General features: G+C 34.5%; 1 protein-coding gene across 1 annotated transcript in view; it reads left to right on the forward strand.

Annotated features, from left to right (window-relative positions):
* Positions 1-26,948, forward strand: part of CFAP47 (cilia and flagella associated protein 47) — an 849,402-nt gene that overhangs the window by 41,502 nt on the left and 780,952 nt on the right. The window contains 10 exon segments of the mRNA XM_043993472.1: positions 4,213-4,351; positions 6,964-7,192; positions 8,652-8,812; positions 11,859-11,986; positions 13,348-13,583; positions 17,104-17,293; positions 18,049-18,262; positions 25,995-26,147; positions 26,378-26,567; positions 26,668-26,764. Coding sequence (XP_043849407.1) covers positions 4,213-4,351; positions 6,964-7,192; positions 8,652-8,812; positions 11,859-11,986; positions 13,348-13,583; positions 17,104-17,293; positions 18,049-18,262; positions 25,995-26,147; positions 26,378-26,567; positions 26,668-26,764 — 1,737 coding nt within the window.

The raw sequence follows: 26,948 nt of genomic DNA on the forward strand, positions 1-26,948 counted from the left end.
ACTTGCCCAGGGTCACACAGCTAGTAAGTGTCAAGTGTCTGAGGCTGGATTTGAACTCAGGTACTCCTGAATCCAGGGCCGGAGCTTTATCTACCATGCCACCTAGCTGTCCCCACAGTCTCTCACTCTTATATAAATTAGTGTTATATATTATATTAAGTGTACAAAATATAACAATGCATATATTATATGCAAATTTAGCATTCATCTTCATGAATAGATTGACATGTTCATGAAAGAAAGACTACCTCAAAAGTAGATTTAATGACTAAATAGAAAATAACTCTAAATTCTTGAATGTAAGAGTTATTCTGTATTGCTATTTTTGTAAAGAAACTGCAGTGAACTGATATGTTACATTGTCATATAAAATCTTATTCCATTGTTTTAGAAATTATTTTGAATGAATCAAGTCTGGGAAGCAACATGTTACTTTAGTAATCAATCTAAAAATGATAATCCAAGCTTTGTTTATTTTTCTAATATTTTATTGAATAAAAGTAAATTCAGGACTTCACATATCTAAATTAGGACCAATACCCTAGTGATTCAACCACCGTTGGTTCTAATAAAATTATTTTATAATATTACACAAGATTTCTATTAATGCATCTAAATATTTTTTATCATTGTTACATTGCCAATGTATATACATGCCACTGTATTTAGGAGATAAATATTTTTACTGAATGCATGAAATTTTCTTGCCCTTTTTCTTATAAAGCACCTTGCTTATAATCCTGTAAGGTAGTTACTAAAAGTATTATTGGCCCCTTTTTACATAGAAAACTCAGTGAGATCAAGTAACCCATTCAAAGTCAAATAGCTGTTATTTGTTGGAGCCATTATTTGAACCCAGGTCTGGACCTAAAAATCTGTTATTCATTATATGTTTATGACACTTAGATTTATCCTTATGAATGAATTAGGCAATTATGCAGTTACATTTGTAAATGCATGTGTATATATATACACACATACACACATATATGTATGCATATAGTATTGAATGGTCTGACTTTGGTCTTGTTCACTCTCTATTCATGCCTCCTCCTTGTCCTCTTCTTAACTTTTGAGTATGTATAGAATTTCCCTAAAGTTCTTTCTCTTATTTATTCTTGAGTGTTTGAGATTTTTAGGAACTATTTAACAGAATGAGATTTAAGTGGGCTTAGATGACTTTTCTTTTTTGGAAAACCATATACTCAAACACCTATTCCCCAAATACTTCTTTTATTCTTTTTTTTTTTTTTTTGTGGGGCAGTGAGGGTTAAGTGACTTGTCCAGGGTCACAGAACTAGTAAATGTCAAGTGTCTGAGGCTGGATTTGAACTCAGGTCCTCCTGAATCCAGGGCCAGTGCTTTATCCACTGCACCACCTAGCTGTCTCCACTTCTTTTATTCTTTTAAAAAATCACATATACACAACTTATGCTTATTCTATTTCAGGTTTAGAAAAAGATTAATGAAACGATAGTGAGAAAGATTTTGTTTCACTTGCTCAAACAGCCCATTGAGTTCTCCAAGTTTGTTCCTGAGAATTTGTTGTCACTTTGACCCTCCTGGAGCTCCTTCAGGGCATGCATATTATATATAGCTTTGTTATCTTTTCTCATATAATTTTAGATGATGTTATTTTTAAGATAACTATAAACTCAGAGGAAATGATAAAATATCAAACAATTAAAAATGTCCTGGACATTAAAATAATATTATCTTATCTCATATATAATATATGTATATATACATACTGACAGAGAGAGAGAGAAAGAGAGAATTTCATCAGTAGAAGGAACTCTTCATGTGAAAAATTCTCTCCATCAATGGAGATTTGCAACTTGTCTGTAATTTATATCTTATAGAGTTCCTTGGTAACTAAAGGATGAAGTAATTTGCACAAAGATAGAATGTAACAGAGATAGTACTTCCACTGATTCCAAAGCTACTCTTTTATCAATGATTTCATTTTACTTCTAATTTTTTAATAATTAAAATTTAATAAGTTATTGTCAGTTATGATATGCTTAATAACTTTATGTACTATATGATTTGCTTTCTGAGAAACTGGTCTGCAGCAAATATAATCAGTAGAGCTAGAACTAATTTATTGGTGATGGATCTGAGGACTAGTCCAAATATTCTGGAAAATAAGCTGGAATTGTGCAGGGAAGGACTAAATTCTTTACACGCCTTGACATAGATGTATCATTCCTGAGTTTATTCTCCGAAGGAGGCTAATGATAAGAAGAAAAGACCCAGATTTACAGAAGTATTTATAGCAGTATTATTTGTGATAAAAATAGTCAGAAATGATGTACTCATTTGGGGAACAGTTGAGTAAATTGTGGTATGTGAATGAAATGGAAAATACTGTGTTCTAAGGAATGATGAATTTGAACAATTCAGAGGAACATGGGAAGATCTATGAATTGTTTTACATTACTTGAGAACAGGGACTATTTAATTTGCGTCTTTGTATTCCCAGTGCCTGGCTTATAGTAAAGGATTAATAAATGTTTGCTTATTGATTGATTGAGGTGATGCAGTTTTGTATTCTTTCAAAAGAATATACACCATGCATTATCATAATAGTATAAATAAAGACAAAAGCATAAGACAACAAAATTCAAGCAAATCATAACAATGCTAGTAACATCCTATATAAATTAAAGCACACAGTCTTTCTTTCCCTTAAAGTCAGTAGACTACAAAAGAGGAAAAAGGATATGTGCTTTCAGCTGTAATCACAGTCCTATATGCCCAAGCAAAATGCATTAATAAAACTAAATTGTCCTACAATCAAATATAGAAAATATCCTTTGAAATAACCCCCCATCATAAATGCCAAAGTACAGTAAGCTTTTCACAAGTTTTCATAAATCAAAGTCCATTTTCTAATAAATACTATTTTATTATTTCAAAAGATAGTTTTCTGTAGTCTGTTGATTTTTCTTCTTCCTGTCTGGTATCTCCTTCTTAATTACCTATTCTGGATCTTCATCTGTGCCACATCTACTAAACAATGGGTTATACCTCAAGGCTCTATCCATGATTCTCTTCTTTGTCTCCTCCTCATATGATCTTGTTTAGTGATCCCATCAGTTCACCATGGGTTTATTTGCCATTTTTTTGCTGATGATTTCCAGAGTGGTATCTCCAGCCTTGGTCTCTCTCCTTAACTCTAGTCCTGCTCTAACAGTTGCTTTTTGGAATCTGGAACTGGAAGTCCTACAGGCATCTCAAACTAAACACACTGAAAACATAAATAATTATCTTTCCCACTAAACCCTCTCCTCTTTTGAACTTCATCATCACCATCACCATCACCTTCACCACCACCATCATCATCACTGAGGGCAACACTATCCTCCCAGTGACCTAAGCTTGAAACCTCATTGTTATACTCAGCTCATAGCTCTCACACCCTCCACATAGTCAATATGTTGTCAAGTCTCCTAATTTCTATCTACACAACATCTCTTGTACCTCTTTCCTTCACTTCCATAGCCACCAGTATACTTAAGGCCACCATCATCTCTTGTCTGGACAATTGTAATAGCCTCCTAATTGGTCTCTCTGCCTTCAGTCTCTTTTCATTCTAATGCACCATGTACCCAACTGCCAAAATGACAAAGCATAGGTTGATCATGTCACTCTTCTCTACTCTATAAACTCCAGTAACTGCCTGTAACATCCAGGATCATACATTTAGTTCTCTAATTGGCATTTAAAGCTTTTAATGACCTGCCTCTTTTCTACCTTTCCAGTCTTCTTGCCCTTAATTTTCTTCTACACACTCTACTCTCTAGCCACACTGGCCCATTTGCTCTTCCTTACACACGACATTCTACCTCAGCACTCCAGCATTGGCTGTCCTTCTTGATTGGAAGGTTCTTTCTCATCACCTATACCTCTTGAATTCCTTCAAGGCTTATCTTAGATACTCTCTTCTGCCAGTCTTCTTTCCCATTCTTCCCAGCTGTTAGAAACTTCCTCTCTGAGATTACCTTCTATTTGCTTTTTACATTCCTTGTCTATATCTATTTACATGTTCTTTCCCTCATTCAGACATAAGCTTTTTGAGGGGAGTGACTGTTTTTGCCTTTCTTGACACCTCCAGTGCTTAGAATAGTGTTGGCATAAATTAAGTGTTTATTTATTGAACTGCAGTATATTTTCAAATGTAAATACTTATTTCTATGTTTTCCTTAGGTTCATTTGACATAGATTATAAAGGGAAGTTACCTATCACTATACAACCAATTAATGGAATTGTCGACCCCAAATCATCAAAGATTATTAAAGTTTGCATATGTACAGATAAGCCCAGAATTGTTAGTGAATTGGCAAAGTGAGTATATTTTAATTTTATTCATTATAATAGCCTTGCTAGCACATTTCGCTCTCTTGTCTTGGGCTACATATGCCTATCCTGCTTATTCCTCTGCCCAACCTGGTCTTTTGGAAGTACACAAATACATACAGAATTGAGAGATTCTTGTCATGGTAGGGTGCAGTCCAGGGTTAATAAGGGGGCTCATACTTTTTAAACTATGTGACAATACTAGGACAAAAATCCATATTTCTAAGTTACTGTGACTCATTGAAGAAAAGGAGGGAAGGGTATCACCAAATATATAAGGGGCAGATTAGTAAGGGGCACAGAATATAAAATACTGACTTAGAGTCAAGAAGACCTGAGTTTACATCCTGTCCAAGACATTCACTGGCTGTTTGACTCTGGGCAAGCCACTGAACCACTCTCAATTCAGTTTTCTCATTTGTAAAATGAAGACAGTAATATTTAACCTGGCTCAGTGGATAGAAGCTGGGTCTGGAGTCTGAAAGGCTCATTTTTCTGACTTCAAATCTGTCCTCAGACACTTACTAGTTGTGTGACCCTGAGCAAGTCACTTAACTCTGGCTCAGTTTCATCATCTGTACAATGAGATGGAAAAAGAAAATAGCAAACCGCTCCAATATCTTTGCCAATAGTGGCACATGATTGAAAAAGAATGAACAACAACAATAGCAAATTATCCCACAGGGTTGTGGTGAGGATTAAATGAAAAACCTACATAAAGAGATTTTCAAATCTTAAAGTTCTACGTAAATGTTTTATCATTGTTATAGTTATTATATCAGGGACCCCTCAATATATCCATTAGGTTCTCTCATTTCCATTGGGCATTTTATAGGGAAAACCCCTGAGTGAAGAAACATACTTGCTCAGGGGAGGTGGGTGGAAGACCCCCTTTTCATATCTTAGGCTAAAGAACTTTGCTATATAAATTCCTCTTATAATTTCCCTCTGTGGCTGGTGAAGAAAATGGGTGATACCTGGCAATTTAGGGTAGATTATTGGGAGCTTGAATAAACTTGTGCTCATTGCTGTGGGATATTTCTAACCTTGTCAATATAATGAACTAGGTAACATAGGCCCTGGTTGAGTGGCATGGGTTATTGATTTCCTCAGTACCATTTTCTTCTTTTTATGTGTCTGAGATTAAATAGGAATAGTTTCTCTTAACTGTCTAGTTATTTGGTAGAACTTCACTGTCTTTCTCCAGGATTACTTGAGTTCTCCATACTACCTCCATTTTGTAGGCAGAGGAGACTGAAAGAGGTCCTGCTTTTTGAGGGCCTTGATGTCAACCAATATGTTAATGACAATGTTGACTGGGGAAAATACAGGTAATTCCAAATGTGTTCTGTTATAATCTACTGATAGTTTCTCACATTAAAAAAGTATACAATTCCTAATTAATTTTGAATAAAATACTATTCCAATCCATCTCCATATTTACTCCAGTAGTTGGCAATACTTAACTCCCTGAAGGGCAAGAAGAATTGCTCTAAAACTTCCAGACCACTATTTCCCATAACCTAGAACTTTTGGGCCTCAGAGACCAAGGAAAGCAAATCAAAAACTCAAGCCCTAGTCCAAAAGACAGCCTTCCTGCTCCCTTAAAGTGAAATCAACTTAGAGGTACCACTTCTAAACATACTTTGCTAAAATATTGGTAAACTCTACCTATACCCTTCCCTTTTATCAAGTCCTTTAATATTCCTGACAAAAATGAATGTGAGGTGATAAATGACAGGACTGGAATTCAAACTCAGGTCTTTTGACTCTATTCTCTTTTCCCAAAGTGACTGAGTATGAGTTTTGATAGGAAGAGTAACAATGTCAGATGAGGTCAAATGATGGGAATAGAGTTAAGGGCAGGGAGGAAGGAAAATGATTGGCCTTGGTTGAGTTTGGTGGCATATAATTGTAATTTCTGCCAGTGGGAAAAGTTTAAGTTGGTAAATTGCTTGAGTTCAGGAGTTCTGAGATTCAGTAATACTAAAGATAGGGAAATTCAGTCTCCTAAAAACAAAAAAGGGTGATTTCTTATGTGAGAGAATGACTTTAGGTAGAAGTATTAATTTTGGGAAAAGAGTGAGTTCATTCAAAAGTGTGAATTTATGTTTTGGTAGAAGAGGGGGGTACTTTATGGTGGGAGAAGCAGGAGATCTTTTATTTTGGACATGAGAGGTTTTGTCTCCATTGTTTAACAACTTTGGATTGTTTTTCCCCCTAGAGATGAAGAAATAGATTTATCATATGCCACTTTTCAATGTCCACACAGATTGGGCTGTAATTCTGTAGTTTAAGATTTATTTCAAGGGGGTCAGCTAGATGGTGCAGTGGATAAAGCACTGGCCCTGGATTCAGCAGTACCTGAGTTCAAATCTGGTCTCAGACACTTGACACTTACTAGCTGTGTGACCCTGGGCAAGTCACTTAACCCCCATTGCCCTGCAAAAAAAAAAAAAAAAGATTTATTTCATTCTCATTAGTAGATAGTTCTCTAATTAATAACATATACAACTTCTTGATATTTGGGAGCCAAATAAAGTATATTTTTGGTTCTTTTAATAAAACATGTTTTTATTTTATTCTACTCTTGTTATTAGAGTGAATTTACAGGGTGGAAAAGAAACATTTTTAAAGATTGAAGCCTATGTCGTTCAGCAAATTATTGAACTGTTAGATATGTGTGGGGAAAAAAGTTTGAAGTGTATACAATTTGGAACTGTCTTCTTTGGAACATCAAAGATTGAGCATGCGATTCTGTATAATAACAGTCCCGAACATATGAGCTGGGTAGCAGTAATGGAGCATGAAGCAGTTGGAGAAGAATTGGTAAGTTAGCTGAATGGTTTTAATATTGTTTGAAAGTCTTAACCGAAATGAGAACAAATCATTTGATTTTTGAAATACTTAAGTTGTTTATCCTAATTTAGTTTATTTCACTATACTTGTCTTTTGGGAGTAACCTCCAGACAAATGGTAATTTAAACAAAATAACAGTGATCCAATGTAGCTCCCCCAACCCCATTCTCCCTTTCCCTCACCCTTCACCTTGCACTTGAAAGTTGGAGTCCCTTGGGAGAATGACTACCAAGTTCAAGGTACTCTGAAGTCTAATTTGAGTGTATTCCACATATATACATATCAGCATATGTGTACACAGATACAGTATGTGTATGTGTATGTGTGCATATACAGATGAACAAAAGCAATTCTGGTTTTTAATAAATCATAGCTTTTTAAAAAATAATTCTTATGGGTTGGTTCTCCTAAAACTATTGCTTATAAGCCCCCATTTACCTTCAAAGCAAAGGCAGTTCCTAAAATGGCATAATAAGAACAATAACCACAAACCATCCCTTCAATAAGCCTTAGGGTAACTCTCCCACAAATATACACAGCCTTGATAGTTACCACATAGGTAGAGTACATTAGTAAAGGGGCACAGATGTCGAGACCACTGGTGTTCAAGGCAGCTGACATCTCCAGCACTATTATAGTGCACATGGATATTTTCTCTTCCTTGGCATCCCCACTCTACTTCCCCTGTGTATGGTTTCTGATGGTGTGTGGCTCTGCTGGGCTCCATGGACTTGTTTCTCTGCATAGCTCAACTATGCTCTGCAGCTGTATTTGTTTCTACCAGACTTCCTTTCTGTACTGCTTAGAAAGTGTCTTATTTTTTAAAGGCAGATGGGAATGGCTATTCACTCTTTAATTATATAAGATTTGTTTAAAGAACTCTCTGCTTCCTAAAGGACTAATAATGTATAAACACTTCTTTATTATGAAGTATAAATACTTCTGGAAATACTTTCTCCCTTTAAAACAGTGATATCTTAGTGTTGTTATCTATCTCTTGAATCCTGTGAATCAAGTAAACTGGAGGGAGCTTAACTGATCTGGGGTTTCCTGATCAATTTCCACCTGGACTAGTCTAATTTGAGAGTATGTACACATATGTACATGTGAATATATGTGTGCATGCACACAGTGTATATGCATATGTCTGTGTACAAACTGATGAACAAATGCTGAAAAGTTCTAGTTCTTAATAGACTGTAGCTTTTTAGTAATGTTTATTCTCATCTGTTTTCTTGAGGGATGATTTACTGTTTTAATTTTGTAATGTGCCTACTTTTTTACCCCAATATTCATTTATTAATGTTTAAGGAAATGACCTATACATTTCTTATATACTGTGAAGCTATAGTAGTGATTCTATGATATATAATAAAACCTTTAATATTATTTTTTCTTAACTATTTTAAATTTTGGTTTTATATTGCAGGGTACAAATCTTCAGCAAAGAATAGATGGCACTTTACATGATTTAAGCTACATAAGCAAAATGAGAAACATAGATGTTACCACTTTTATTGCTTGCATTCCCAATGAAGGAACTTTATTACCTTATCAAAAGACAGTAATTACATTTTGCTTTAGTCCAAAGTAAGTATGCACCTTTGTAATAGAAATAATGTTTATTGTATTATAAAATTATTATTAACACATTCATTATATTAATTTTAATAATTTGCCTTACAGCACTAGTAAAAAGGCAAAAATAAGTCTTTATTGACATTTGTTATGAACTTTAAACTTTAGGTTGAACATTTCTTAGGTCTCATTGATTAAAGTGAAGTTCTATTTATAACTATATTTTGTTAATACACTTAAAATTAGTTCAATGTATGATTAGTTTTCAAACAGAATTTCCAAAATTATGTCATATAAATTTAGATTGGTTGTTTTGATTTAGATTTTATTTATTGTTGTAAGTTGGAATAAAAGTTGTTCCCCTATGGGAAGGGGTTAGTGAATGAATAAATATCCCAGTTTGTAGGGTGAAATTGGACATTTGGCATACAGGCCATGGATGAGAGGATATGGCCCACACTCTTGATTCTGAACTGGGTCAGATGATGAGAAGAATGAACTATCATAGGTCCCTCCCTGCACTGCCGCCTCTCTAAACAGAGCCAGCTACTGGATTCTGTAATAGAGAGCTCTACAGATACAAGGTGCCAGGTGAGTGAACACTATATATAAAGGCAGATCTATGCATAAAATACATACTCAGCCCGACATATAAAAGGTCTTATACAATGTGCTCCAGCTTACCTTTCCAGTCTTATTGTCCATCATTTCCTTTCATGAGTGCTGTCTAGATGGTGTACTAGTGTATTAGTTCCCCAAACTTGACATTCCTTATCCTGCCACTATGTATTTATACAAAACCATTCTTTGTGTCTAGAATGAACTCCTTTCTTGTCTTTATCTTTTTTGAATTCATATCTCCTTTCAAAGCCTAACTCAGAAGTGCCTTTTCTTTTGTGAAATGTTGCCCTATCCCTTAGTTAATGCTCTTTTCCTCCTCACATTTTCTACAACAATTTGTCTGATCTCTGCCTTCCACCTTCACTTCCTACCTTGTCATACATCTCCATATGCATTGTATTTCCTGCCACTGCTGTCACCCTGGTCAGCTCCTTGAAGCCAAATTCCTTGAAGTCAAATTCTGTTATTTTCACCTTTGTATCCCTGTGCCTTATTAGAGTGTCTTGAGCATTAAATTTTTATTTTGGTTAATTTGGTAGGATGATAATAAAAGTATGTTGAATTGAATTCAAATGATGTATTTGATTGGAGCATGTTCACCTGCTCATTGAAATGTGCTGACTTTCAGAATTTAAAGTAAGAGAGAGCTTAAAAAATTCTTTGTGTTCATTTAATTTCTTAATTTAGGAAAGTATCCTAACTAGGGATACTATGTTGACTTAGATACATGTACCTACTGTAATTCTTTGAAGAGTGAGTTGCAAAATTTTTCTGTTAACTTGAACATTTGTAGATTCTTTGACCAAAATTTCCCTTGGTCATACAACCAACCAAAATGCCTTTGGAAGACCTTAGCAGATCTTCTTTGGTAAAAAACACACACCACCACACACAAAAAAACAAAACAAAACAAAACAAAACCCCCCTAAACCCCACAACCCCCCCCAAACCCTTCTAGTTTCAATGAATAACATAAAATCACATCTCAAAGAATATTACATATATCTACAATATTATACAATATTGAAAAATAGTACACATTTATAGAATCATCAGGACAGATATCCACAAATTAATGAACTTCTTTATGTTCTTTTCTTCACAGTATATTGGCTGAGTTTAAGAAACTAATATGCGTATAATCAGTATAAGTATTCTATGAATAAGCCTACTGAAAGATATTACTGAAAAATAATTTTTTACTTTTTAAGTTTTGTCTAACTTTTCAAAATTTGTTTCAGGGTTTTTATTTTTTGTTACAGTTTGAGTTCCAAACTGTCTCTCTCTCCCTTTCAATCTTGCATTAGAGAAAGCCAACATTACACACACACACACACACACACACACACACACACACACACACACACACACGCACACACACACATATGTGAAACTATATCATAAATATTTCCACATATCAGTTCTTTCTCTGGTGGTAGATAGCATCTTCCTTCATAGGTACTTTGTGGTTGGTTTGAATTTTCATATTACTCAGAATAGCTTAGTCATTCAGATACTCTTCGAGCAATATTGCTGTTATTTTATACAATGTTCTTTTGGTTCTGCTTGTTTCACTCTTCATTATTTCATGTAAGTCTTTTCATGTTTTTCTAAAATCAACCTGCTTATTATTTCTTATAGCACAATACTATTCCATTACAATTATATACACCAATTTATTTGGCTATTCCCCAATTGGTGGGCATCTCCTCAGTTTCCAGTTCTTTGTTTTGTACCACAAAGAAAGCTTTCTCTCTCTCTCTCTCTCTCTCTCTCTCTCTCTCTCTCTCTCTCTCTCTCTCTCTCTCTCTCTCTCTCTCTCTCCATATATATATATATTTCTTTTTCCAAAAACTTCCTGTTTATATTCTTTGACCATTTATCATTTGGGGAATGACATTGTGATGTTTAAACTCTAATGATAGATCACCTTATCTGCCTCCCCAGTATGGGGGCGGGGTAGAACTAGCTAAGTTTAATGATAAATTTGGCAACAATTTAGGCTTTTAAGATAAAATTGGCAGTAAGTGGACAGTATCCTCTGACACTTCCACTTAAATTCTTATGAATTTAACAAATTTCTCTATACATTTGAGATATAAAGTCTCTATCCAAGAAACTATCTATAAAATTTCTTCCCTCCCCTCAACTTTCTTCTTTACTTCTAATCTTGACTACATTGGTTTTATTTGTACAAAACTTTAATTTAATGCAATCAAAATTATCCAATTTACGTCTTGCAATGCTCACTATCTTTGTATATAAATAAATTATATTCCTATCCATAAATTTGATAGGTAATTATGTTCCATGTTCTTATCCTAGGGTTTTAACTAAGAAACACTAAATAGAGTTGGAGTTTGTGATGAAATACCTTAAAATTATTTTAAAATTTCTTTGTACTCTAATTGAAACATAACTCTATCAATTTTTGTAGACTATATGCTAATGGTAAGAAGCATGATGATTTGTCTCACAGACAAGACTATGCTCTGTTTTTGAGATTTGAGGCAATAGAAAGTAAAGATACTTTTTTGAAACCTGAAGAAGAAAAAGTTACTGAAAGTAAGTGTAAAAGAAAAATACCAAGAATAGACAATAGTTGAAATGATAAAAGTTAACATAGAAAAATACATTAAAAATGTGTTTGCTGTGAGAAATCCTAAACAATTTACAGAGCTGCTTAAAACAAAGTATATTTTGTATGAAGGAAAAGTTAATATTAGAGTATTTTTTATATCTTTTGATAATGGGGAAATTTAATTATCCATGGTATATTACTTTGCTTTTAGTATTTAGTACTGTGGTGCTTAGGGGGATTAGGAAACTTGGATAACAATAGTACTAACTCACATTTCTATAGTGTTCTAAGTTATAAGGAGCTTTCTGTACAACAGTTGGGTGTGAGAAAAGTAACATGAGTATTGCTATTCCTATTTTCCAAATGAGGAAATTGAGGCTAAGAAAGGAAGAGTGACATACTCAGGGAATCACATATAGTAAGAACCAGGGTTCAAACTAATATCTTTCTCTGGATCCAAGTCCAGAGTTCTTTCCAACATGACACACAGATTCTTTTCTTGTGCTGCAGTTTTACAGTATAAAACTGTAATCTATTCTGACATTATTTGACCATACACAGAATAAGATTTGCCAAGACCAAAATAGACCTGTAAGGTACATGAGATATGTGCCTATCACAAGGTTTTGGTGGGAAAACACACCCTATAAGCTACATTATAGGAGGCTGCACTTACAATGCTGTTGACATGTTAAAATATAAGTAGTGATTGGACAGAGCTAGTTGGGATGAAAATCCATTCAAGCAGGAGAAGTTTGGAAGATAGTACTGGTCTGTATCAGACCAGTATCAAGGAGTAAAGTCTAATAAGGTCAGGGTAAGCAGATAGGTATTGTACTTTTTTTTTTTTTGAGGGGGGAGGAGGAGGATATATATTCCAGAAGAATAAAGTCAATGAGAAGAGCAAAAGTGAACCCTGACTCTAAGGCAGAAACTGTTCTTTTCTCTTTTGTTCAGGGTCTGTTTGAGTGTGGTTGGCTCTGGGTTCGCAAATTAGGGTTTTAGTAAGAAGATAGTCAGAGACCTACATATAAATCCTGCTCCTCATCAAGGGAAAACAGAAATACTAGTCTTATCTCACAATGAGTTTCACTTAGGGAAGCAATACCTAGTCATCCCATATCTGGAAGGTTTGTATCTTTTTTGATGGCAACAGACAAGTAATAGGAACTCTCAGGAGCCATTTGTGTTAAGCTTTACATACACTTCTAACCTACATACATATAGCAGTTACAGAGATGTATTGGCACTTCATAGTATCTTATATTAATTAAGCAAAGGTTTTGAATGTTATCTGAGTTCCCAAGGTATTTTAAATGCTCAGGAGTTTTATTGTCTTTTACAGGTCATCATTTTCACAAAGTGGAGTTAGCACTGACAGGCTCAGGACTCCCTGTCTTACTAAGTTTTATACCAGGAAAAGTCCTTCGTTTCACACCTTGTTTTATGGGTCAACGCTCAGAGATTTTGTGCAGTATACAAAATCATTCCAAGTCACTTCCTGTAGCATTCAGCTTCCACAAAGTAGCTCATTTTAAAATTACTCCAGAGAAAGGCAAGATAGATGAAGAAAGTATTCAGGTAATGCAACCGACCTTTCCTTTTAAATTGCTTTTAAAACATGTGGGTCTGAAAAATTCTGTTCCTCATTTAAAAAAAAGAAACAAAAACACGTTAAAAAACCTCACTTATTATTTTGTTCTCTCATCCATCTTAGATATTTATCATCACCCCTTATCTTTCACTGAAATGCATAAAATATATTTAGTAGCACTACACTCAAGATATTCTGCTAGTCAATGTAGGAAACACAATGATGAATAAAATTGTATATGATCTTCAGGTAGGAATGTGTTAAAGACTTGATATTGCCAATTATTAAATTTCCAATGTGAGCATTTATGTCTTGGAAATTAGAAAATGCTAACAATTTAGGAATAGATTTTCTAGACTTAAGAAAGTAATGGAGAAAATATTAACAATTCTATTTAAACTTAAAAGTGTATAGAGGGTACATTTGTGGGAGGTGAAAGGGGAGAGCTGGTTGTTAAATATTTTCCAGCATATCATTGCCTTTAGGTATTTACAATGTAATTGGGAAGGTAACAAATATACGAAGTTTAAAAAAGTAAAAATATAAATAATGGTTCAAGACATTAAAATTAATAAGAGGGGGCAGCTAGGTGGTGCAGTGGATAGAGCATTGGCCCTGGATTCAGGAGGACCTGAGTTCATATCTGGCCTCAGACACTTAACAATTACTAGCTGTGTGACCCCGGGCAAGTCACTTAACCCCAATTGTCTCACCAAAAAAATTAATAAGAAAGACTTTAAACCAAAAAGAAGAGTAAGGGAGAATATTGCTTAAATATATGTATATATGTGTGTACATAACACATAAATATAAATAAAACATCTACGATATATATGTATATATAATATTAATATTCATATATGTACAAGAAAGTAGGTAATATAAAGGAAAGCTACATTATAGGAATAAGATGAATAGTTGAGACACCCAGATTGTGCATAGGAAGCACAATTCAAGGAAGGGACCAGTACTAAAACCTATGGCCCCAAATTTTTATAAACAAAGGCAGAAAGTATAACCAAGAAATAAGTTAAACCAGGGATCCTAATGGAAGGAGGTTCCCTCCCTTGGCCTTTGATGTCAGTAGTATCACTAAGACTTGATGTGACAAGATTAGACTGTAGTGAATCTAGAAGAATATGTATATTTTTAAAAAGGAATCAAAATAGGTAAAAGAAGAGAGTAGCATTATATATTAAGATATATATTAATATATAAACATATTAATATTATTTACTCACATAAGAAAATCCAAGTACTGGAGGAAAGAGCATGGTATAGTACATTGGGGTGAAGATCAACTGAGGCAGAAACAAAGTGAATACATAATCATTGGGATATACTACAGACTATTTGAATACAAAGAGGGGGAAAATGAAGAATTCAGGAGATAGATACCAAACTTGCAGAGACATGATATACTATAGTAGTGATGAGGAACTTCATTTATACAGCTAGAGCTTTCTCTCTGCCAAAAACAGAATAGCTAATAATATCTATGATAAGAGCACCATCTTAAAACCCTACTCCATGAAGACTAGGCTGGTTTTCCTTTAAGGGGTACTGAAACTATCTTTAGTACTAAATTACTTAAGGGAAGGTAGCTTTCATGGTGCTCTAAGTACAAAATTGAGGGCACAATTAGTCATTGACACTAGTAAGTGTCAAGTGTCTGAGGTCGGATTTGAACTCAGGTCCTCCTGAATCCAGGACCAGTGCTTTATCCACTGCGCCACCTAGCTGCCCCTCATGTCAGTTTTTGAAAAGGAGAATGACATGGTCTGACATGTGCTTTAAGAAAATCCTTTGGCAGCTGTGTGGAATATGAATTAGAATGGGAGAAAGATGAAGCAGGAAGGTCAATTATAAATTAATTGCAATAGTTCAAGTAAGAGGTCTAAACTAGTATGTTATCTGTATGAGTGTAGAGGAGATGGCTGGTAAGAGATGTTATGGAAGTAGAAACAAGAAGATTTGGCAACTGATTTGATACGTTGGGTGAAAAAGTAGAAGGAATGGAAGATAACACCAAAGATGTTATTCTTTGTTATTAGAAGAATGGTGGTATTTAAGGGTATATTAACCAATATTATCTCAAGAACTTTATGACTACAACTATAAAAAACTATTTGCAGAAAGACCTAATGAATCAGAGAAATATAAATTGTTCATGGGTAGGCTGAACCAATAAAATAAAAATGATAATGCTTCTTAAATTAATTTATTATGTAAATCAAATTTCCAAAAGGACATTTCATAGAAATGAGATTGCTGATTTATAGACCAATATGTACACTAACATCTACATTCAGCATATTTAAAACAGAATTAAATATTTCCCCTATGCCCTTTCCTATTTTTGTTGAGGATACCACCATCCTTACAGTCACAGATGTTTGCAATCTTGGAATCATCTGTGACTCTTCCTTCTGCCTCACAGTCAGTCAGTTCCTAGGTCTTAATGATTACATGATGTTCATAATAACTTTCCGTAATTATTTCCTTTTCTCTACTCCCATGTCCACTACCCTAGTTCAAACCTTTGCTTCTTACATCTTGCCTGGACTATTGAATAGCTTTCCAATTGGTCTCCTTGCTGTCAATCTTTCACTTCTCTAATCCTTCCTTTATAGAGCTGCCAAAATAAATCTTTCTAAAGCATGGGTCCAACTTAGTCAGTTCCTTCCTAAGAAAAAAATGCAAATTCCTCACTTTGTCATTGAAATTCTTTCACAATCTGACTCTAGTCTATCTTTCCAGACTTAGTCTGTGTTATTTCCCTTCATGTATTGTCCATTCCAGATGATTTAGCCTACTTACTGAACTCAGCATTCTGTCACCCATCTCTGTATTTTTGCATAGACTTTCTCATGTCTGGAATGCATACTCTTCTCATCTTGATCTTTTAGACTCCTTATCTTCCTTCAACACTGTGCTGAAGTTCTGTGTCCCACAGGAAGCCTTTCCTATTCTGCCTAATTAGCAATGCTCTTTCTTACTTCAAATTATTGTAGATTTGCTTATTTATTTATATGTTGCATCCCTGTATAGAATGGAAACCTCTTGAGGGTAGAAATTGTTTTTCAATTTTGTCTGTGTACCTTCAGCATCTATCAGAATGCCTTACACATATGAAATGAATAATGCTTGATTACTCAAATAGAGTCTATGACTTCTTTTTTTTTTTTTTCAGGGCAATGAGGGTTAAGTGACTTGCTCAGGGTCACATAGCTAGTAAGTGTCAAGTGTCTGAGGTCGGATTTGAACTCACGTCCTCCTGAATCCAGGATCTGTGTTTTATCCACTGTGCCTCCTAGCTGCCCCTGATCCTATTACTTCTTGAAGGCCACATATAGAGTTTTTATAAGTGTCTCAAGGGCAATGAATCAAGAGTGTGTGTAGTCATTGCTATGATGAAATTATCTTACTTTACATTTCATAGGAAGTCTCTCTCTTTTTTGTTACTCTTTTATTATTAAATATATGCTTCATTATCTTTTCTTTCAGAATGTACTCTTTTCATTTGTGCCACACCAACTTGGCATATTTAAAGTAAAGCAATTAATGGATATACTTGGTTTTGTGGCAGAAGATGATTTACAATCAGTAAAAGTGAAACCTTTTCACCAAATACAGTTAAGTTTTACTAGTATCTGCAAACCTACAACCAAGAGAATTGAGATGAAAATCATTCCCGGTATGCTACTGAGAAAAATTATAAGGCCTTTTAGTTAATGAGCAATAATTTAAATACATTTGTAATGTGTAAATTAAAATTTATTTTGCATATATGAATATAATTTATTATAAAAAATTCATATAAATAGTCACACACAAAAAGGAGATTTTTGGGGGGACTCTTTGATACAGAAGAAATTTAAAAAATTTTGCTATTTCTCTTATTCCTGGTACTACCAGTTGCCAGGAAATGTGAGATGGTTAGGGGTAGAAGGAGCATTTGGGAAAGCATCAAGTATTATGTAGCTTGAGTCTTAGGGCTAAGAGTCTAGGTGATTTCTTTTTTTTTCCTTTGTGACAGAAAATTATTTCTCTTTTCTGGGAGAGGAACATTCTGATTGGAGTTAACATTTTCTAGAATTCTTAGGGTTGAGACAGCCTTTGTGAATGAGAAGCAATAGTAACTCATAAGTTAGAGGAGGAAAATTCATTGTAATAAGGCATTACTGAGCATTTATAAAGCTATAAAAATATTTTCTCCCCTCAATCCCTTGTCAAGTTGGGCCTGTGAAGCCATTTTAGGGTCTGTGAAAGGTAGATCCATTAATTCATTGAAGATTCATGATGAAGTTAAATCATGAGTGCTTTCTAAAATTTTTGATAAACCTATTTTAAATTTGATTTTAAGAAATGACTAAATATCTGGAAAATTGCAGCGACATGTTTAAATTAGAAAGGTATCAAAGGGACTTAATTTTTCAAAAATTTTTTAAGGTCTAACCCCCCTGATTACTAATACCACTGGAGAATACGTTGTTGATGAAACAGGAGAGTACAAAAACTTTGCACCAGTAGCAATGCTGAAATCAAACTTAACATCCATCCATGATCACCGATTAAGTGGACAGTTGAAGAAAGATGCACTCATTGCCTTTCCTAATGACCGATGTGCTAGCCTCAGGTCTGGAGATCCACATGTGGAAATCAGGTACTATGCTGATGAAGTTAAACATGTAAAAAATAACAAATTCCAAAGTCACTTTAATGCAATTTGAATTAAATACAGTCATAAAGAAGACTTTTTCCTTTTAAAATAAAGGGTATTTTTTGGATGTAAATTTTAGGAAAACTAGGATGTTTCTTTAGAATATACTATTGTTATAAAGACAGTTCTTGCTTTACAAAAATTTGCATTAAAGAAATTTGACTTTACTAAAGAATTTTGAAAGAAATACACGTTTCAATTCCAATTTAAAAATTGTGCAGGGTTTCAGATGTTCAAGTGTCAGGAGAGGCTGCTACTATAGATATTGAAGCAACAAAGAAGTTCTCAGAGTTCCTGCAGAAATCAATAGATTAAGGTCCCTACTTGCTGGAGTAAATCTTTAATGTGGAAGAAACTGGCCTATTTTACCAAAGAATGCCATCTTGAACCAACATATCTGTGGAAGGGAAAAAAGTACTTGCTTAAAGCTTTAAAAAATAGAATTACTCTTCTGATTGAGGGAATACACCTGGGTTGTACAAATTGAAATGTATTCTTATGCACCATTTAGAAAATCCAAGAGCATTGAGAGAAATCAGTAAGATAACATTACCTGTGCATTATTTCATTACCTCTAAGTCATGGATAACCTTTTTCATCTTAGAGCAATGGTTTAAACCCTGCTTCATTCCCAAGAACTTTTTTTTTTTTTTTTTTTTTTTGCTGGGCAATGGGGGTTAAGTGACTTGCCCAGGGTCACACAGCTAGTAAGTCAAGTGTCTGAGGCCGGATTTGAACTCAGGTACTCCTGAATCCAAGGCCGGTTCTTTATCCACTGCGCCACCTAGCCGCCCCCTCCCAAGAACTTTTAGAATTAATGGCATTCCTTTCAAGATTCTACTTATTTTGGATAATACCCCAAGTCACCCTCCGCATCTGGATGATTTTGATGAAAATGTAAAAGTGGTCTGTTTTTCCCCTACCACTACTTTATTATTGCAACCTGTGGATCAGGGACTGATTGGGAATTTCAAAGGCGGTTATTTACAGACTATATTTGTTCAGGTAATTGTAGTTTTGTATTTGGTTAAGGACTTGGCATTGAGAGATTTCTGGAAGTCCTATAATCTTTACTATATAATGCAGAATATTGGTATGGTATGGAAAGGTGTAACAGAAACATGTATGAAGAGGTTTTGGAAAAAAAATTGCCTGGGTTTCGCCCTGATTTTTGTGGATTTGATAAAGATGAAACCTTTGAAGAAGGAACAAGGTTTAAAAATTAGCACAAGAATTGGAGCTATAAGTGGATAAAGAATGATGTGGAGGAGTTGATCGAGTATCATGGAGAAGAATTGTTAGATTGATCTCCTAGCTGCAAAGATTGAAGAAGAAGAGTTAAGCTTTGAAACCAAAAAGGTTCATAACAAAACAAATGGCAGAAACATTTCATCATTTGAGCAAATTTTTTTCTTATATTGAAAATAAGGATTCAAATACTTCAAGATGTTTAAAAGTTCAAAGACTAATTGAATATCATATTGTTTGCTGTCATCTGATATATAAGTAAAAAGAGAAAACTACTGTCCAAACATCTCTTGCTAAAAAAAGTTGCACAGTCAGCCACAAGTGATAAAGGCTGGGTGTAGTAGGTATGAAAGCACAATATACTGTATGCTTCTGTTAACTTTGCCATACAGTACTGTTCATAATTTATCATTAACTTTACATTTCATTTCATAATTGTATTTATTATCATGGTATAATATTGAATATGTTTGGATTTTAGTATATTTGATGACGTGTGTAAAAGTATTATTTTTATTTATGCCTTTATACAGGATAAGTAAAGTTGGTAGATAGGGGTAACTTCACTTTATATAAAATATTACTTTAAGTTAAGGTCTGTGGAACAGTGTACTTACATGAAGTGAAAACTGTCTACTTGCAAAGTCCCAATAATAAATAACTTACATTTGTAGAGAAATGTAAATTTTATACAGTACTTTATTTCTAATGACCCTGTGAGATATGGGTAGTGGAAACAAAGGGTTTTTCCAAAAGTCTTAATGTAGCTTTAAGCTCTCAGATAAATTATCACCATAACAGACCACATTAATAACAAGAACAATAAAAATCATGTAATCAGTAGATGTAGAAAAGAGCTTTTTGACAAAATATAACATCAATTTCTATTACAAACACCATAGAGAATATAGGATTAAATGAACCTTTCCTTATTATGGTAGGTAGTAACTATTTAAAACCAAGAGCTAGAATTTTAAATAAGGGGGAAAAATTAGATTTATATCCAATAAAATTAGGGGTAAAGGAAATGTGTCCATTATATTATCTTCATTCCTTTTTTATATAATTCTAGAAATGCTTGCTATTCTAAAAAGACAACAAGAAGAAATCAAATAACAAGCAATATCAAGATGGAAAAATATTGCTTTTTGTAGATAATATAATTTACTTATAGAATTTTAGTCCAACTTGAGTCTCAAAGTCCATTAGGTATGGGATTCTTTTCTCATTGGTAGAGATCAATTTCTTGTGCCTGTGTGAGAACAAGGAGGAGTTGACAAGAGTGGGAAAGAGGAGAGCCCTTCAGTCTCTTCAAGTCTTTGGATCTCTTTTGGTTTCTACAGTCACTTCAGGTACCTCTTGTTTCCAATTTTGAGAAAGATTGAAGATGTCAACACCACTTCAGGTTTCTGAAGGAAAAGACTCTGGGAAGAAGCCAACATAAGAGGAACCACCAGCCTCAATCATGCCCCTGTCCCTAGCTTGCTACACTAGAAACTTCAGAGATTTTTCCCATGAGTGAAATTTGAGGTTCTCTCAATTGAGCTGTTACCTCACTCCTGGTGGGAAAGCTCCTTCCCTCTGCATTGACTGGCATGTATTCTCCTCTGTATACTTTCTCTGATTTCTGTTTGGCTCTCAAATTGGATGAATGTATTCATTTGATAATTGATATGTATACTAATTATAAAACTGATATTTGAAGGGAGAGGATCAAGTCTTGATCAAAACTTGGTGGTCCTCTCCATTAATGAAGCAGTAATCAGAAGTTAGATTGAACCTCAAAACCACATCCCTAAGACTATTAATATTTAAGGGAATAGATAAATGCAATTCTAATCAAGTACTTTCTCTCTGAGGAGAGCAGAGTATCCAAGAGTTTTGGCATCAACTTGATGCCTCCTCTCTTAATAGGAGCTAAAAATCTCCCTTAGAGAACAGTGGGGGAAGAGTAATCTGGAGATTTTTATTCTACTTCCCTTCAATCAACAGAATGAGACCCCATTTTACATACAGGAGATAGCCCTTGCTTATACAAGTAAGTGAACTAAAATGAATTAAAACAATTATCTCAAAAAACTTGTAAGACATAAAATAAATTCATGTAAGCATCAACATTTCTGTTTATTAATAACAAGAGATGGTAGGCATAGGTTAAAAAGAAATTCTATTAAAATAACTGCAGAATGCATAAAATATTTTGGATATAATTACGAAGGCATATAGAAACTAAATAAACAATACCACAAAACACTCTTTACAGAAGTATAGACATAAATAACTTGAAGATATATTAATTGCTCCTGAGTAGACTAAACCAATGTAACTATCAAAATAACATTCTTACTGTTGAAAAAATAATAATGGAATTCATATTGAGGAACAAAAGGTCAAGATTCTCAAGGGAAATAATGAAAAATCCTGAGAAAGAAGAGGATTTAACAGTAACATCTCAAATTATACAATAAAATAGTAATTATCTGAATATTTGACACTGGATAAAAAGTAGGTCAACCAGTGGAACAGATTAAGTACACAGTAAACAGAAGCATATTAACTTAGTTGTCTCCTATTTAATAAATCTAAAGACCCCAGTTACTCCTTATTACTCCTATATACTCATTATTTGACAAAATCTAGGAAAAATGGAAAGTAATTTTATAAAAAATTAGGTTTAGACCAGCAACTCACATCATATACCACAATAAGGTCCAAATAGATAACATGATCCTCATATATAATCTTGCTTGGTAATCTCCTGGCCTACAACCTTATAGCTCAAACTGCCTATTGGACAATTTTAATTGTATGCCCTCTAGACATTTTAAACTCAACATAGCCAAAGAAGAATCTATCTTCCCTCCCCAAACATGCTTTCTTTGAAACGTCCCTATTACTCTCTTTTTTTGGCAGGGCAATGAGGGTTAAGTGATTTGCCCAGAGTCACTCAGCTAATAAGTGTCAAGTGTCTGAGGCTGGATTTGAACTCAGGTCCTCCTGAATCCAGGGCCAGTGTTTTATCCATTGCGCCACCTAGCTGCCCCTGAGTCCCTATTACCCTTGAGGGTATTGCTGTACTGCTAGTGAGCTAGGTTCATGACTTCAGTGTTATCCTGAATTTCTACCTCATACCAACCCCAGATATCCCATCTATTGTCAAGACCTGTCTTTCTACCTTCTCCTACACACACACACACCTTTCTCTTCTCTGACAGACCTTCCAATCTGATGCAGGCCCTTATCACTTCATGCCTGAATTATTTCAGTAGGCTGCTGTTTGGTCTCCCTACCTGAAATTTTTCCTCCATTCAGCTGCCAAGACCTTTTAGAAGCCCGGGTCTGACCACATTGCCTACTTAATAAACTTTAGTGGTTCCTTATTACTTCTAGAATTAAATATAAAACATTTAATTTATTTTTAAGCCATTTACAACCTTGCCTTTTCCTCCTTCTCCAGTCGTCTTACATTTTAGTTTCCTTCATGTTCCCTAAAATCCAGCAACATCAGCCTCATTGTCTCTAACATAGCCTCCATCTCCCTATTCTGCTCCTTTTTACCATATGTCTTCCTTAACTGGAATGCTCTCCTCCCTTACCTCCACCTCCCTGATTTGGTTCAAGACTTGGCTCAAATCCTACCTAGCTTGTTTGAGAGGCTTTCTCTTTGCCCCTTGCTCTACATTGTTTTCTCTCTGAGATTATTTTTTAACTTACCCTCTATTTATCTCGTCTGTGTGCTTTTCCCCATCAGAATGTGAGGGAAAGGACTATTTTTGCCACTCTTTGTCTTCCCAGTATTTAGTACAGTGCATAGTAATGTGTTGTTTAAAATCCAAATTGTGGGTTTAAATCTGCACCCCGCCCCCCCCACCAGTCTTGCTGGGAAGCTGGCTAAAATCACTGATAAATTCAGCAAGAGTTTAGGCCTTTAAAGATTTATGAAAATATATATTATAAGTTAGTGAAGAGCGAGATTGAGAACAGATTCCATATAGCATGGAAATCCTAGTTCAGATCTAATTCGGTATAGCCAGAGAGAAAGAAAGCAATTTCTTTTCTTAGCAGCCCATGTGAAATCTCTCACCACCACCAAGCTGGTGTCTTAACGACTAAGAGGCCGGCCCCCCCGCCCATTTTCCATTTGCCACCAAGCTCATTCCTTCTCACCAAAAAGAAAGTTCTCTGAGCGAGGGTTCACTTCCTTGTTCTTCTCTCCCTCCCCCAAAGGGGATGTTCTTCAAGCTGGTTGGTAGAGAGTGGTCTCTTGCTGATGTCAGTAGTACACCAATGTGTCATTCAGGGCCAGCCAGGTGTGGCCTCTATCCAGTCATAATTGGTCAGTTTCTCATTCTCATCCAATTCAAACAATGCTAAATCAGGTGGGGCCCCTGGGTATCTTCCAAATTCCATTATTTTATCACTGCTGTGAAAACTGGAAGAGAATATGGTAAAAACTAGGCACATACCAAAATAAGGTCAAAATGGGTACATGATTTATACATAAAGGGTGATACCATAGGCAAATTAGCAAAGATCTATGGAGAGGAGAATTTATGACCAAACAAGAGATAAAGAATATTATGAAATGCAAAATCAATGATTTTGATTAAATTAAATTTAAAAGTTTTTGTACAAATTGAAGAAATACATCTAAAATTAGAAGGGAAACAGAAAGCTGGGAAACAATTTTTACAGCCATTTCTGATAAAGGCCTCATTCCTAAAATATATAAGGAACTAAATCAAATTTATAAGAATGCAAGTCAATCCCCAATTGAGAAATGGTCAATGGATATGAACAGACAGTTTTCAGATGAAGAAATCAAAGCTATCTATTGCCATTTGAAAAAATGCTCTAAATTACTTCTGATTAGAGAAATATAAGTTAAAAGAACTTTGAGGTACCACCCCACACCTGTCAGATTGGTTAATATTACAAAAAGGAAAATAATAAAAATAAAAAAGTTACTGAAAAAGTTATTGAATTCAAATTTTGTCCCATAAGCATTGTTCTGGTTACTCAGTTGATGAAGAGTCTTGGAAATAGAACTGGGTCCACAACAGAAAACACCAACTGTTTTCCCTCTGTTACATTTGGCTATTTCATCAAAGAGAAGGTTCCATCGAGGTCTTCCAATAAAAAGTCTAGAATTCAGTGCTTGATACTTTTCACCAATTATTTTCTGTATTCCATCTGTTTGACTGAGATACAGTTGGATGTTCACATAGTCAGGTCGGTTCTCCTGCCAAAGCTTGTTATGCAGCACACAGAGTAAATCTGCAAACCAGTGGAAGGATTGTATATCCCTGCACACCCAGATGAAATACAGCCTTCTGAGCTTGTATGGTCTCCAGTCATCCAGCAATGTGTTGAGTATTGATGCAAAAGGAGTCACTCCAATGGAGAAACTGTGGAAAAATTGGAACACTAATGCATTGTTGGTGGATTTGTGAACCAATCCAACCATTCTGGAGAGCAATTTGAAACTATGCCCAAAGGACTAAAAAACTGTGCATACCTTTTGACCCAGAAATACCACTGTTAGGTCTATATCCCAAGGAGATCAGAGAAAAGGAAAAGGAACAACATGTACAAAAATATTTATAGCTGCTCTTTTTGTGGGCAAAAAATTGGAAACTGAGGAAATGCCCATCAATTGGGGAATGGATGAACAAGTTGTGGTATATGAATGTAATGGAATACTATTGTGCTGTAACAAATGATAAGCAGGCAGATTTCAGAAAAACCTGGAAATACTTAGATGACAAAACACTCCAATATCTTGGCCAAGAAAACCCCAAATGGGATCACAAAGAGTTGGATACAACTGAAACAACCTAACAAGAACAAGAACAACAACAACAACAAAAAAAACAACAATGTGCCAGCTACTGTGCTAAACATGAGATACAAATAAGAAAAAGAAAACTAGGTGCTTACAATATAAAGGGGGAAGACAATACAGAAAAGGCAACTAGAAAGAGCAGGGGTTACCTGGAGTTACCTGGTGTGTGGGTCTCTTGTACTGTGGATTTCATACCAAGTAGAGATGTAGATGGAAACAGCATAGTATTTATACATTGTTTTTTATTATTAAGAGCTTCTTCACAAAACTCTGGGAAATGAAAGAAAACACATCTTTCATAATTTTATAATTGAGTTCATCTCTTGGTTAGGACAAATTTATTTTAAAACTTTTTTGAATAAATTCAGATTTGATTTTCTTCCCTTTTAAGTTCTATCACTAGGTCTAAGTCCAAGTAACTCAATCTCTGTATCATCAGGGTTTTGTGCAGGGAGGATAAAATGTTGCAATACCTCAACATTTTCTCTTATGAACATTGATATCTTAGTTCAAAACCAATTTCAAATTTGATGACATAATATGAGATAAATGTGCATTGACACCACATTTTTATGTTTTTAGGACAATTTTCACAAAAGTTGCGAGATACAATTATGTGGATCCTGATTTTGCCTATACTAAAGAGGAAGAAATACAAATACGAGAAAATAAAGACTACTATACCAACTTCACCCTGAAATTGGCAAAGCGTAGAATGCAGAGGAAGTCAGAAAGGTAAAATACACTTCCTAAAATCATAGAAGAAAAAATAGTAAGCCTAAAGACTCAGATGTTCTTACTTTATTTCTTATGTTTTCCATTAATTGCAATACATATTTAAAAATAGTAAAACAGAAGAATTCTGTCAATTTGTTAATAAACAATTTTATTTTCTAGTTAGTAATTATTTAAAAATAAATATATGTAAAACTATACTTTCTTTTGGGGGGCCTTTTTAAAAATAGGGCATTTAAACTCTCAGATAATGAGATAGATATTGGCATGAAACCAGGAGGACGACTGAAGTCACCTCACCTCTCAGTTACACAATTATTTGAAGAGATGACTGAACCTGTAAAATTGCCTTTCAAGGAAAGTTCTCTACTAAGTACTCAAAATCTGGCAGCAAAAGAAGCAGAATCCCTGCAAGGAAATGTAAGTTTAGTAGGAATCTATAAAAAATACCTAAATCTGTATAAGCTGATATTGGAAAAAATTAATTTTGATGTAAGAAACCATTTTTCATTTCTCATAGGTTATTAATGTAGTTAATCAAAGCCCGTACACTCCACAAGCAAAAGAAGATTGTAACTTAATTTTGACACCAAAGCAACTTCATCAAGTAGTAATTGGTAAGATTTGGCAAAATATCACAATGCTTTTGACAGACAATCTTGTTTTAGCCATATTATTTTAGATGTGTAGTGTTTAACTTGAATTCTGTTAGAATTGCATGTGAACATAAATCTGGCAAGGACTTTATTATAAACAATTATGAATCTCATTGTGTCAAGTTTAAGTTCAATTTGCCTTAAT

This window comes from Dromiciops gliroides, chromosome 3, assembly GCF_019393635.1.
Source record: "Dromiciops gliroides isolate mDroGli1 chromosome 3, mDroGli1.pri, whole genome shotgun sequence".
Classification (NCBI taxonomy): domain Eukaryota; kingdom Metazoa; phylum Chordata; class Mammalia; order Microbiotheria; family Microbiotheriidae; genus Dromiciops; species Dromiciops gliroides.